The following is a 15,417-nucleotide window of genomic DNA, read 5'->3' on the forward strand; positions in this document are numbered from 1 at the left end:
CCCCTCTAGCCACATGGCCACCTCTTGCCTCTAGTTTTTGCACAGTTGTGTTGTTGGGCTCTGACTTTGCCTCACTAATATATTCCTACATGGATTTTCCACTCTCCTGGCACCGGACGCCCTGTTTTTTTTCTTTCTCTCTCAATCTTTTTATCTGTCCCCCCCCACCCCCACCCCAAGTACATATGCTTGGATCTCCTCCTCCTGCGAGACGTTCTTATTCTGCTTCCTATTTATTTCTTGGCATTTCAGCAAGTCCTAGCCAAAAGATTCTATTCCTGTACACTCTCCCCTTCCTTCCTGCCCTTCCGTCCCTCGACCCCACACCCAGTTCTGTTTCGCTGGAAAGGCTCAGGCCCTGTGCCAGCTACATTCATGGCCACGTTGATCAGTTCTCATCTCCTTGTTCATGCCTATCCGAACCTAACCAAGGCTCAAGTTCGCCAAGATACCCCTGAGATAGCGAGGTTGAGCATTTTCTCCTGCAGGCACACCGATTGTGAAGATGCTGGCTCCTTTGGCTCTCACATTAATACATAATTAAATGGAAAAAAAAGAGAGAGAGAGAGAATATTGAATAGCTACTTTCCCCTATTTTACAAAGGTCAGCTAAATTGCTTCTCAACCTAATTTAATGTATCCAAATTCCATGAACTCTAGAGAAGTGGGAAAGTGTGGACATAACACCGTCTACACTAGAAACCAGGTTACTCGATGTCAAATATGTACGCTCTACCATGTCTGTAGATGTGTTAAAGAGAATCCGTGGGCCTCCTTGGAGCCGAGTGCCGCTGTGTCCATTCTTAAAAATGAACTTCTCGAAGTATTCTTGGACCAAGTTTGAAACAATAAAGCTTTGAATGAACACATAACAATTCCTTTACCTAAAGTTAGCTCTCCCCAATCTATTTTGGGAAGCTGTACTGGGCACTTGAAGAGGTGCTCTCGCCTACTCATCCAGAATATTTGGCTCTCCATGCTTACATTGGGAGCCGACTTCCACTTAACGTGGATGGCGGAGTGTGTGACAGGGTTGGGCGTGGGGAGGTGCTCTTACAAATCCCCCCTGTGCTCACAGAGGAGGCTTTCCAAAGCCAAGCTTGCCACACGAAACAGCTCTACCCTCATGTCAAGGCTGGACTTGGCGAAATTAGAGTTTCAGTTATTAGAGTGACAGATTCCCCAGGCTTCCAGCCACAGAATGAATGAAGACTCCGTTGGTTGGCTAAGGCACAGCTCAGCCAAACTTGGATTCTAGGGTACCGGCTCCACCCCTCAATAGGTCATTCTGAGTGTCGCAAGTGTATTTATCAGAAGACAAACAGGCTCATTAAGGTGTTACCCATTTTACTAGCCTCGATGTATACCATACAGGATAAAGGGCGGCACCATTATTCAGAAATACCACGCATTAGGGCAGTACCAAGATTCTACTGAAACACTGAAGGAGTGTTCCCCTGTCCCCCCCACCCCCCCACCACACCTATCCCTTTCTCAGTAAAGTTCCTAATCTTTGAGGCAGCTGGCATTTTGGAGTAGCTCAAGGGTGCTTACTTAGCTTAAAAAAATGTAAGGACACCTGGGTAGCTCAGTCCGTTAAGCATCTGACTTCGGCTCAGGTCTTGATCTCAGGGTCCTGGGATCGAGCCTTGTTGGGGAGTTCCTGGCTCAGCACAGAGTCTGCTTCTCTCTCTGCTTTTGCCCCTCCCCACCCCCGCTCATGCTCTCCCCCTCTTTCTTAAATAAATAAAATGTTAAAAAAAAATGAAAAACTCACCTGATAGTGCATCTCAGCTGTAGTAAGTATGAAAGCAAAGTATAAGGGCCATCCCAGGCAGAGGCTGAAATTCAGAGGAGACTGTTTCTCCCCCCAAGCCTGGATAGCATCAACATGAGTTTTATTCTAGACCTATTCCATCTGCCACATTCCTTTTTCCTGAGAAAGTTATTCGGTAGGACCAACATTTGTCATTGTTTCGGTCCAACAGTATGTATGTCCAGGGCTTCTTGGGACACCCAGGGGGACACCCCTCTGAGAATCACGTTGCCTCGTGAGTGTAACCAGAGGGATATTGTGGGAGCTAGTTAGGGAAGTGAAAAATACCTAGAAATGAAAACTAAGTGTATTTTTCCTTCCCCCTCTCCCCCTGCCATCCTACAGTCCTGAGTATTGCTTGGATTTTTGCCTCACAGAAAACAGAATTAACAATAATTTGACTTTTTCTTCCCCCCTTTCTTTTCTGCCCTAGTATTACTAGAACCTTTGCATCGGGGAAAACAGAAAAAGTGATCTTTCAAGCACTCAAGGAATTAGGTCTTCCCAGTGGAAAGGTATTTATTCATTTAACCATGTGTTTCTAAAATGATTTTGTCTGTTTATGTTCTCATATGTAATAAGCCAGCTGATTTATGTTCAACTGACGCTATTTAGATTCAAAACTGGTTTCAGTCATGTAAAGTACAGGTAGCTTTCCCTTCTGCCTGCCTGCCTGCCTTTTGTTTTCTGGGCATTTTAAACTAAATGTTTTCAAATTCAAATAGTGTACTTGAAAATGTTTTTATCAGTTTTATTAAGAAAAGGAAACGACAGCCAGGCTGCTTTTTCATACAGCTTCTGGAAAACTCATTTTTTGAGAGACAGAGAGTAGGGAGGGGGGTGGCACACAGAGGGAGAGAGAATCTCAAGCAGGCTTCATGCCCAACGCAAAACCAGATGCTGGGCTCCATCCTAAGACCCTGAGATCATGATCCAAGCAGAAGTCAAGAGTTGGGTGCCCAACCAACTGAGCCACCCAGGCGCCCCTGGAAAGCTTCTTAGAGAGGCCCATCCACATTGCCTTGACTAAGCACAATGTCAGACTGAACTGACTAATAGAACCAGTGCTTCAAGATGGCTGTAGGGTATTTTATAAAGCACCCCTCCCTCCACAAACCATTTGCGTTCCTGGCCCTTTGGATTTAGAATAATTGAAATTAATTTATGGACTGCAAGAAAGACTTAAGCCTGTAACTACTTTAACAAATCCAATCGGAAATACAAACTTCAGTATTGAGAAGTAAAATTTTACGTGGTTGTCCTGAGCTCCTTCATGGGGTCTTGTGAAAATTCGCAAGATAAGCCCAAGTAATCACTAGGTTGGATTTATTCAGCATCCTTTAGGCAGGCACTTACTTTTCCCTGTCAAAGAGAGAAAGAGGAAATATTCATTTATGTTTGTTTTATGGAGTGTTTCTCAGAGCGAGCCCAGCTGTAGTCAGTGAGTGTTTGAACACACAAGTTACGGCCGCCCTTGGTCACCGGAAACACCCGTTTACACACGGAGGGTGCTGTCAGGATGGCCTGGTCACAGCCGGGATTGGCCTTCTGGCTTCTTTCAGTAAGACTCAAAGATAGGGGCTCTGGGATCCCAGGTGGTCATTTGCTTTGCTTCATGATCCTGTAGATTCCTTCCCTCCAAGGAGAAAGAGGTTGCATGAGTTATGACACTCTTTTGTTCTTTACAGAACGACGAAATTGAGCCTGCGGCATTTACTTATGAAAAGTTCTATGAACTGACACAAAAAATTTGTCCTCGGACAGATATAGAGGATCTTTTTAAAAAAATGTAAGTTCTGCTTCTGAGAAAATGTCACGTTCTTGTCCCTTTAGACTTTTAAAACATTTTTTTGTGGTAATGTTTGAATATAGTATGTTGAGAGTCTCCAGGATTATGTAGCTAGGGTTCCATTTTTCACCCCGTAGCTTATCACTGTAAAAGTTCACTCTGAGTTTTTGAGAAACTTTTACAAAAATTAATGGCAGCATCTGGAACGATCTCCCCTCCGCCCCTTGCATTGGCTTTACTAACTACCTACAATTTTAACCTGCTCCTTTAGGTATTAACCCATTATGTGAACTAACTAGATTTGATTTGGAATGTTATTATGTTGTGGAAAAGTTCATTCATTCTAGTTATTTCAAATGGATGACTTACATGTTGTTTTTAAAGTAACGGCTTTCTATAATGCTAAAAGGAAGAATTGCAGACATTTTCCGTGAGCTAGTGGGAGTGTTTTCTTTCTCTTGTTGTTGGGTTGTTGTTGGTTTTTTTGCTTTTGTTTTTGTTTTTTGTTTTTTGGTTTTTTGGTTTTTGTTCTTACAAACAGTCTCTGGCCATTTTAAGAATGCACCACTACTTCAGGGTTAGAAGATAAGTTTAGAATTATCCTCAACAAATGTCAACATGTAAATCGTGCCTACTGTAGCATCATATACAAAAACTTACTTTTTCTAATAAATTTCTTTTCAGCAATGGAGACAAAACTGATTATTTAACGGTAGACCAATTAGTGAGCTTTCTAAATGAAGTAAGCTTTTTCATACATTAACTCCATAAAGTCTGTGTGCAGTGGCTTGCCTCCTCCAGTGTCCCCATTGCATGCCCGCCTCCATTTGCCCTGTTCGCTTTGCTTCTGACCTGCTGATCTTTCCATATGGCTTCCTTTACCAGGTGCAAAAATCAGCTGCTGCTCCTGTGTTCGTGCACTTCTTACACGTCGGCTTTGCACACCGCTTTTTTTTGTTGGTTTCCTTGCTGTGATGTATAGCTCTGGTTCTGTGTGTGTGTGTGTGTGTGTGTGTGTGTGTGTGTGTGAATTTTATAATATATTCATTTAATTAAATGTGTCTATGTTTTTGCAAGATGATATTCAAGGTACTTTTTTTTTTCTCTTCCTATTGATCTCATTAAATAGAGAATGGATTGAAATTACCCACACTGTAGCCGGATTCTCCATTGCTAACTTTTTCTCATACCTTTGCATGGACTGGAAAGCTTTATTTTTGTCTTTTAATGGATTGCATGTAAGAACGATATGTAGGTTCCAAGAGAATATTTTGACAACGAGCAAAACAGTGGAGTTCCTGGGTGAAAATAATAGTACATAATAGGTCAATTAGATGGCGGGTCAAATTTTTACATTTTATTTTTGTAACAAGTTTAGGGCTCAATTTAGAATATGATTCACTCAACAACCAGCACTGGTTGACAACATTTGCTGAAGCACAAGAGAAAAATATTTTGGAACACATAATGGTTGCAACTTTTGTGACAACTAAAATTAACTTTTTTTTTCTTTACACGTACGAAAGATTGTTCTGTTCAGTGAAACCCGCTGAAGCTCTTGCTAATCCACAATGGAAAATGTCCTTTTTTTTTTTTCTTTCCCTAGCACATTAATGGAATGGACAATATATTTTTGTTTCAAAACAATGTTTTTAGTATAATTTAGCCATTATACCATTTAAAGAGAGAAGCTTTGAAGAGAGAGTATCACACCAGACATGAGGTGTCACCCCAAAGAATGGGCAGCAGCCGACAGACTGATTTGGCAGTTTGGGGAGACAAATCACATCTTTGCCAAAGAGCTTCTGTTTTCTTGCCCTGTTAGGGCTCAGTGACTTCCCATTGGTAGGCTCGCCCCGTCAATGCTACAATAACCAGAGCCTATAGCCTTTGTGCTGGGAAGACTAGCTATTCCGTTTATCACACAGATGCCTCTACTTTTAATAAGCCTCTCAGTACAATACAGAATTGATTTCACTTGAAGACATTTCAAGTTTTCCCACCCCAATAGTTTTTGGTCATGTGAATACTATGTTCATAATCTTTACCCAGATATTATCCACATTCCTGTGTCACTATCACTCAGAAGTTAAGTTGCCTTGCTTTGTTTCCTTTAACTCCTTTCCCCTCTTCTGCTTTATTTTTAAGATGTATTCTTTTATTTCCTTTAGCTTCTTCATGCACTTTGGGTCACTGATCATCTTAAGTTTTGGTGAGATTGGCAGGAAAGTCTTGCTTTTTGCTAAAGAGGGAAGACTGTTGGGAGGCATGGAGAAAATCTATATCTTTGGTTTGCTCCTTCCTAGGAACAAGGTCTTTGCCTACTCTGAGATGAAGCTGGTGTGCAGGCATCTAGTAAACACGACAGAGACCTTATGATGTATGTCACCATGAAAATAAAGAAAAATTCTGAAGTCTTGAGGACAGGCGCGACATTCGTGGGCTCTTATCTCATGCCTTTTCTCTTATGGGTTGTTTCTGTAAGCCTACCCCGTCATCACTTGTCATTTTTGTGAGTCTAAGACGTAACATTTAATTTTTAAAAGATATGATCGATCATGCTTCCTGGCTCTGCCATCCAAATTCTTTCTTCAAATACTTATTATTTGATAAGCTTTTATACATCAGTATCACAGTGGCCAGTAGCACTCATGTGTTGTTATATTTTCTTCTGTTTGGCTTCTCACTCATGGTAAGGAAGCACCTTTCCTTTTGGGGTGGGACACATGGAATCAGTGTGATTCTTTATTTCTTTAGATCATAGAGACTGTAAGATTGTCCAGGAATGTGTACAGCCTTTGTTTTTAATCTAAGTGCCCAAGTCTCATCCTTTTCTATCCTAGCAAATGGAATTGGAAAGACTAGAGAGCAATCTGAAGGTGCCCTTGAAGAAGTTTGTCAGAGTTAGAAAATATTCTGCCAGCTCCTTGTACCCTCTTTTGGGTCCTACAGTGGCCCTTCTCCTCTTTCCAAAATCAGAAGCACACTTTAGGCAGAACACCTTCAAAACCCATAATGAAAGGAGACAGCATTCACTCAAGAAGGAAGCAGGCATTGCAGTGTAAGAGTCTATGGCTCCAAAGGCTTAGATCCAAATGTTTTCAAAATGCCTTAGCTACATCATGTCAACAAGCCAAAATTCAACATTGTGTTAGAAGCACCATATTATGCAATAAGATAGGAAAAATAAATGAGTCTCATGAATGCAAAAGGACAAGGTTCTACTCATCGTTTGAAGATGATGATTGAGTACCCTATCAAAAATTATCAACTGAAAAACTCTTTGAGTAAGAGTTCATCAGAATAACCAGACTGACAGAGCAAAAATCAATAGACACATGTATACCAGCATTAACCATTAGAATAAGTAATAGGGAAAAAGTCATGCTACCTCCCACCACTTTCCAGCTTGTAAATCCTTTTATTCTCTAGATAAAATTTTATGTTCAGTGTACTCATGTGTATTTTCAGGAAGCTGGAATGAGAGAAGAGAGTACTGGCCATTTACTCTCTTGGTCACGACGTAGGGGTTTGTACCACCTCCTCCCTATCCATGGATACTTTCATTAGTAGCTTTAGACCTTCTTCTCATCTGCTTCTCAGTATCTCCTCAAAGCGTGATCCATGGACCACCAGCAGCAGCATCCTGTGGGAGCTTGTTAGAAATGCAGAATCTTGGGTCCCACCCCAGACCTACTGACTTGGAATCTGCATTTAACAACATCACCAGGTGATTTGTCTGCATATTAAAGTTTGTGAAGCACTGCCCTAGTGAATTACATAGGTTCCTCATTGGAATGCTTAGTATGGATGGGAAGAGTGTGAGCATCATATACCTTCCGTTATTCTCCGTGATGGATTTAGTCATGGAAATCCAGCACTCAGATCTAAAATTTTGCCACAGCTCTGCCTCTTGATCACATCAGTGGACCAAGAGAAACTTTTCTCCTTCCTGTTTTATGAAAATAGTAAACCAGAGTCGGAGGAAGCCTGTAGAGATATACACACTGTGAGTTGCCATGTGGTTAGATACTGCTTCCAACTGAGCTATCTGTGGTGGAGCGAATTAATGTCCCTGAGCTTTAGTTAATTTCACTTCTCTTTCCACATTTCCAATGAGAAGCCAAATTGCTTTCAGTTTTACCTTTATTCTCTCACAAATGTGATAACTGATGGGGACAGCCTACAGAATCAGGAGATGCATGGAGGCCTGGAGAGAGAGATCGAGATGAGAAAAAAGAAGGAAAAGGTCTGAGAAGACCACAATTTTCCAGAATCGGCTTTACTTGTTGCTAGTGATCTCCCCCCTGCCTCACACACATTATATGATCATGTTAGGGCTAGACCTGTTCGTTTTATTTTGCTGTTGCATAGGAAAGGGCTCGTGATCACTTTCCATTTATAATATCTTTATTCTTTAATACATAGACACAGGAAGAAAAGGAGGTATTTAGTGTTTTGGGTAAGCCCCCTCTTGCAAATTATTCCTTTATTTTCTTTGTATCTCATCTGAATATTTTTTGGTCAACATCTGTCTCTCCCAATGCTGCTTGGGTTAAAGCCAGATGATGCTTTATCTCAGTAAGAGTAAGGACATACTAATGGAGTGATGACCCCTGTCTCCTCATGCACGTGGGCACAGTTCTGTGACCAACTTTCAGAAGTTTTTTAGATCTCACTTTACAGTGCTCTGGAGGTCCAGAGGTGAATGTCGTAGGTTCATTACTCCCCCAAATCCCTACGGAAAACCAGAGAACCCTCAGAGTTGTAGACCGTTTGCCCCACTGTGCTTACGACTGCGTGGGACTCTTCTGCGACCTCATTACTCTGAGTTCACCTGGGAGTGATCTTCTTCTTCTTTGTTATTTCCTATAAACATGATCGTTTTGTGACTCTAATGCAAATTTTATTATCTTCTTCCTTGCCTTAGGACTATCCAGGGTGTGCTATGCTTTCTTTGTGAAATATGAAAGCTTTAATGAAGCAAAGATCATATTATCTGGTGGACGATGCAAACACAAATACGGTTTCGTACTGTCCACTTTTAATGCTTGTTTGCTGCAAATGTACAATTAGGGGATGATGGTAAATCCATTTTAGGGCTTGGTTTTCCTGGCTTTTGCTTCTGATAGACAGGATGTTCTAGTGAATATTGTGCCCTGTGACTAAATTTCAATGGGCTTTAATTAGGAGGACATCTCAAAGATTTAGCATTCTATCCTTGCAGGATGTAGGTCTTTGGGTTGGTTGGTTGGTTTTTTTGTGTTACTGATAATACAAATATGTTAAAAATGCATACTTTTACATATTAGAGCAGTGTTTCTTAAGCTTGAACATAGCAGAATCGCCTGGAAAGCTTGTTAAAAACACAGATTCATGGGTTCCACCCCAGAGAATCAGATCTGGTAGGTCTTTCGTGGGGCCTGAGAATCTGCATTTTAACTTCTAGGGCCAGGTGCTGCCACTGCTGCCATCAGTGGGTCACATTATAAGTCACACCGGGCTAAGAGGCATATAGGCATATAAAAAGCACCTAGGAGCTTCCGGGTTCCTCCTTCTTTATCTAATATAACCTCTTCTCTCTTCTGCAGCTTAATCTCTTCCTTCTCTCACTTTTTAAATTCATATGGATTTGCCCCCATCATCTCCATGAGTCCAGAATTCTTACCAATGAGCATATCTTTGAATCAAAAACAAAACAAAAAAAACAAAAAAACAAAACCTACTTTTAATAAGGAAGCATAACATAGAGGCCAACCATGAAAATGACTACAGTGGGGTCTAAAAAGGACTTTTCCTCCCATCGCCATCTTCTTCCGAGACGATATTTTACAGAGACGGGAGAAGGAATGTGCCTAGAAAGAGTTTTCTGTTCGTTGGTGTAATTGTTGGTTTTTAAAAGCGATGCCTTCTCACCGGAGGGGTGGTGCTTGTCATGGCCCTGCAGGCTCTAGAATTGCATGATGCCCCTCTGTTTCATAAATAAGATTGTAGCATGCCTTCACGTGCCTGGCCTTCCACGGTCCACCTCACGGTTTCTCTCTGCACGCCCCACGAGTTTTGTTTTTTTATGGTTTCCAGGCCTGTTGTTAAAATAAGTTTCTGCTCTTGCACGTGCATGGACGTGAGCTGTTGTGAGCTGTAATTTCTTAGATTACAACAGAAGCATGCTTCATTGGGATAAACTGACCAAAAGATACCGATTCCTTATGAGTTAACACTCTTGGCTGGGCGAAGAGGTGGGAGGACCAGACTAGGCTAGGCCACCAGGGCTGGAGGAAATCACGTCGTGCGTGTTGCGTTGGCCAAAGGCATTCATTCTGTGTTACCCACTTTTCAAACTTTCATTTCACAACAAATGGGGAAGGGAAATCCATATGAACCTTTCACAGTTGTTTCTCAAACAACATCTCAATACTGTTTTCCAACGTCTGTGCATATATTTGGGTAAAGAAATGTTGCCAAGGTTCTACCTGTTGACCAGGTTTTGCTCACATCTGCTTATCTCCCATTATTGCCATGGAAGTTACAGATTTGATGAATGACCGGGGTCCAAGTCACGGTGAACATTAAGGAAGTTTCATGGACCCACTGCCTCCAGATATAGACACACACACACACGCACACACACACGCACACACACACACACAAAACTGTAGCTGAGTCAGTAAATTGCACTTTTTTCGCCACTGCTGTGAAGTTTGGATGACAGAACTGCAGAAATGGCATTTTTCCTGGTGTCTCCAATAGTACCATGAGCATCCAGGTGCTGATTTGAAAAGAATGGCATCGCCAGCTTCCTAGGTGCCTTAATCATTCAGGGACTTGCCTTGCCCAGAGAATTTCCTCAGGGCAAACCCAGTTCTAGTTCATAGTGAAAAAGACTTTCTGAACTACTGATACTCAAATGCAGATTTTCATATTGTCAATAATTGATACATATCCTTGTGCTGATTAATTGTCATCATTATTATAACTGATTTGATTTGATAAACATTTACTCAAGAAAATTAAGTTTGCAGACTGCCCGAGAAAACTTTTCTTTATGTTTAAAAAAAAAAATGAAATGATGTTTGCCTGTTTTAACCTTAGGGATTTTTGTTGTTGTTGTTGTTGTTGTTACTATTGTTTTTCTTTTTGGGCACTTAAGTACATTAGCAATTTGAGTTATCTGGGTTTTTGTTTTTTGGCTTTTGGTTTTTGGGTTTTTGGTTTTTTATTTTTTTTTTTGGTTTTTGCTTTTGTTTTTCCCTTTTTTTTCCCCCAAAGATTTTTGACCTCATTTTTTATAGATATTTATGCTAAATCTCTCACCTGTGTTATGGGAACTAGAAGACAGTACAATTTACATGCACACCATTTTATATATCTTTGAGCCTATGAAGGAAAAAAATATATATTCTGTATTCTCTTTTTAGTTCAGTGAGGGAAACCAACAAAGCATTCCCAAAGTTGGACTTTTTTGAAGTATATTTTAGGGAGAAAGACAGTAGGACAGTGAGATCCTATCTTTGTAACTATAAATGTGATATTCTAAATAGATCTTATTTTAGAAATTACGTACTTTAATGATGTGTTATGACCCAAGGGTGAGAAATGTCAACCTAAATGAGGTTATTTTCTCATCATAGCATCAGCGAGACCCTCGACTGAATGAAATTTTATTCCCATTTTACGATGCTAAAAGGGCAATGCAGATCATCGAGATGTATGAGCCCGATGAAGATTTGAAGAAAAAAGGTAACAAAAGTGAAAAAAGACAATTTTCTTTATTAAAGCAAAAGCAAGACTATATGCAACTTTAAACATTCTTGGATTTTTAGTTAACGACATCTTTAAATGCTTTGGAGCTCCCTAGAGCCAAGAATTTTTAATGGACTGATTTTTTTTTTCCCTGTTTTAAGTTAGTATAATTTTACCTTACATTAGAATTTGCCCTGAGGCATAATGTAAACTTACTGTATTTTAAACACGTTAGTGATATTTTCCCCGTTGTAATCTCTCACATTCGATCTTTGGTATTACTTAATGCTTAAACTGCAAAAATGCCCATATGGTCTCTGTTTGCCAGCTTGGAAAGAATTTTACGTCTTTTAAAAGTTTATACCTTCTCTTTCTCCCTTTTGTTTTGCCAAGCCGAGTAAATTTTAATACATGATTTGATGAGCCTACCCATCACTTGACCTCTGTTGTGGAATACAAATGCAACTGATAGGAAATTAAATGGTCAGGAATCAGTTATTAGGGTTTCTGAATATTTGTCTCTTTCAATGAAACATTGGAAGCAGTGTGCTGTCCATTCCAGTATTGGACAAAGAAAAGGCGTGGAGAGGAAATTGAAGATCAGTTTTGTAGCAGAGGGAGGCACCTGCAAAGGATAGGAGAGGTGATGCTACTATAATTGGACAGGAGGTCCTGAGACAAGAGCTACCTGAGCCTCAGCCTTGTGTCCCAGTGGGGGGTTGAAGGGAGATTCAGGTTCAAGTTCTATGTTTCCCATGTGTCCCTGGATATTATGGCCTCAGTTTCCATGTTCTTTTTTCTTTGTATCTCAGTGAATGTGGCTAAAAGGTTTATATAATCTCTGGACCCACATGGAACCCATGTATATTCATGCTGGCCCGCCACACCACATGACCCAGCCTGATCTGTTTCCAAGTCAAATCGTCATACACTTACACTTCCTTCTAGGACCCCAAATAACTCCTTCCAGCATGAGTGCTTCCTTATTTACCTTTATGCCAACACTCTGAGTAGTAGTCTTTATTCTACACTGCTTGGGATTAAAGTGAAGGAAGGGGTGGCTTGATAGCTCATATAACACTTTGCAATATTTGATCTGATTCTTGTTGCTGTCCTGTCACTGTGTGACCTTGAGCAAGGGACCCTATTCCTGGGCCTCAGTTTCCCTGCTCATAACACAGTGGAGCTCATATAGTCATTCAACTAATATTCCGCTCCCCTACCTTCATTTCTTGAAGTTTACAGAGGGCTGACTGGTTGCCAAGCCCTGGACCAGATGTTGGGGATTCAAAAGTAAGACAGTTGTGATCTGTTGAAGGACATGGCTCAGTAGTTCCTTGGCAGTATGATAAATGTTATGATAGGGGTGTATCTTTCATTATTTCTAAAGTCCTTCCAGATCCTAATGTCTATGAAATTGCATTGATGCATCTAAAAATCATAGCTTCACCAAATCATAAATGACAGAAATGTTAAAGTCTGCCATTATTAAGTATGGGTGAGAATGGGGTGCAAAGGCATTATAAACTTCTGGGAGGAGCTTAAACTGTTACAAACAACCACCTTTTTGAATATTTTGGCAATGAGGGGTAGAGTAGAAAACATGCCCTTCTACAGCCCAGCCTATCCACCTCCAGGTATGTATCCTAGAGAACCTCCCATCTTGTTCCCAGTTCTGGATGTCAGAGGAAGCACACTCACCCAAGTCAGTGGCTTTAAATTTCTTCTACACACATGACTTTCAAATTCTCCACTTCTGACCTCTAACTTCAACTACAGACCTGCAGTAGAGTCTTCCATTTGGATACTGATGGGCATTTCAAATGTATATGTACAACATGTTTTGATTCTCCCTGCCCTCAGACCTGTTCCCTTCTCAGCCCGGAAAATAAATGTTACCATGATTCACCTGAATTTTTAGGCCCAAACTCTTGGAATCTTCCTTGACTTGCTCTTGTTCTTTTGTTGTTGTTGTTGTTGTTCTTTCATGTCACTTCTGATCCATCAGTAAAACCTCCCAGATCTATCCTCAGAATAAGTCCTGAATAAATCACTTCTCACCATCTCTACCTTCATTGGTCTATCCATGCCTACATCATGTCGTCTTAGATGATGGCAACTGACTTTTAACTAATCTTCTTTCTACTCGGTGCCCTACAGTTTATGTTCCACACAGCAGCCAGACTAAACAATTGAAAACTAAATCTAATCATATTATTCCACTCTTTGGAACCCTCCCAAGGCTTCCCAACAGACGTAGAGTAAAACCCACAGTACTTAGCGAAGACTTCAGGCCAACTAATGTAGCTTTTGGCTTCCTCTCTAGCCTCATTTCTAACTCCCTCTCCCCTTGGTCACACACTCCTGTGTCAAGGTCTTCACACTTGCTTGTCCTACCTGGGATGATTCCCCAGACTGCATGCGGCTTGCTCCCTATTCATCAGTGTGACCTCCTCAGAAGGGCTTTTGCTGGCCCTGTATCTAACACAGCATCTTGGGCATTCTTGATCACCTTCATTCCCTGCTTTCTTTTTCTTTCTAGCACTTGCATGACATTACATTATACTTATATTTATTTGCTAATTTATTTGTTCTCTTTCCCACAGTATGTTTTGTGAAGGCTGGGCGTGTCTGTGTCTCCCATCACTTCTTCTGTCCCAGTGCCTTCAAAAGTACTTGCTCTTAGAATGGATATGTGTGCCCAAGGAGACAGGTGCACAGATTTTTATTGTAGTATGTTTAATTATAATTAGAAATTGCCTAAATACCCATCAACAGAATCATGGACAATAAATGGATGTATTCAGACATGGACCTATTCTATATTCTACAGTCCTACATACCACCCCTATACCTACTACTCTACATTATTCAGGGAAAAATAAATGACCAAGAGCTGCTTATACTAACTGAATCAGTTATAAGAAAATGTAACATTAGCAAATTTGCATATGCAAATAATGGACTCTCTTTTATACAATCTTTTAAATATTCACAACTACCTATGGTTTGGATACAGGCGTATGTAGTAGAGTTACAAAGCCATTTAGAGAATGTTCAATACAAAAAGTTGGGAATGGTTGTCTACAAGGGACTAGAAAGAGGAACTGCAGTAGAATGGAGGGTGGGAGGCCTGGGTGCTGCAGAGGCATCCGTAATTATGTATTCCTCTGGAAAAATGAACAGTAAATAAGGGAAGATGTTACGAAGTTGTGGTCTGCGTCCATAGTTATTTATAAGCTTATAAGTTATTTATAAGCTTGAAATCAGTTCATAACTTGCAAATGCTTAAGTAAAAACAAAAGGCTAAAAAAAAAAACAACCCAAAAGGCTGAGGCAGTTGGTGGTTGATGGGGTGGGAGATGTAGAAATATTGATCACTTCTCCTGAGACCACAGGGGACCAGCCTTGTATCAGAAAGGACTGACCGAAATGAACAGTGGCTCTTAGGGCCACTGCACATTTCAGTGATGACTAAATACTCTTCTCACCAGTCCTACACCCTGTGCATAGAGAAAATAGGAGAAATGAATTGTTTAAACCCAGAGAGGTTGCTCATTCCTTCTCCAATCCAGTGAGAACAGTAGTGCCCTACAGTTGTAGGTTTTCCACCTGAGCCCAACGTAGGGTTTGAACTCAAAACCCTGAGATCAAGGCCTAAGCTGAGTTCAAGAGGCAATGCTTAACCTACTGAGCCACCCAGGTGCCCCCCTCTTTTCCACTTTTTTAAGACTCCCTCTCGTATGTCTTGTCCTTTATCATTCGGGATAGTCCTGGGAAGCGGGTGTGGCCAGTATTTCTCCCCCATTTGCCAGAAGAGGAGGTTGAGACCCAAGAACGTAGGGAGTGAGTGGTAGAAGCGGAACTGAAAAAGGTCCCCTTGACCCCTGGTCACTACAACTCCTGGCGCTACGATTCTGAGCTCAGGGAATCTGTGCTTCTGTCATCCTACTTACAAAAGCAGAAAGTGCCCTGTCTTGTGGAATGAGTTAGGTTACTTGTCATGTGCAACTCTGTTACTTTGTTCAAGTTCCAAAGGATGAAGGTTCTTGGGAAAGAGAATGAGAAG

At 41.0% G+C, this 15,417-nt stretch overlaps 1 protein-coding gene across 3 annotated transcripts in view; it reads left to right on the top strand.

The window, feature by feature from the left end:
- LOC111141620 (phospholipase C beta 4) overlaps positions 1–15,417 on the top strand; it is a 168,339-nt gene that overhangs the window by 71,937 nt on the left and 80,985 nt on the right. For all 3 annotated transcript variants that reach the window (XM_022494323.1, XM_022494325.1, XM_022494324.1), the window contains exons 7-10: positions 2,250–2,331; positions 3,505–3,605; positions 4,290–4,347; positions 11,237–11,345. In XM_022494323.1, the coding sequence (XP_022350031.1) occupies positions 2,250–2,331; positions 3,505–3,605; positions 4,290–4,347; positions 11,237–11,345 (350 nt within the window). The remainder of the gene's footprint in view (positions 1–2,249; positions 2,332–3,504; positions 3,606–4,289; positions 4,348–11,236; positions 11,346–15,417) is intronic.

The sequence above is a fragment of the Enhydra lutris genome, unplaced genomic scaffold (genome assembly GCF_002288905.1).
Source record: "Enhydra lutris kenyoni isolate GAN:26980312 unplaced genomic scaffold, ASM228890v2 scaffoldscaffold6, whole genome shotgun sequence".
NCBI classification, from domain to species: domain Eukaryota; kingdom Metazoa; phylum Chordata; class Mammalia; order Carnivora; family Mustelidae; genus Enhydra; species Enhydra lutris.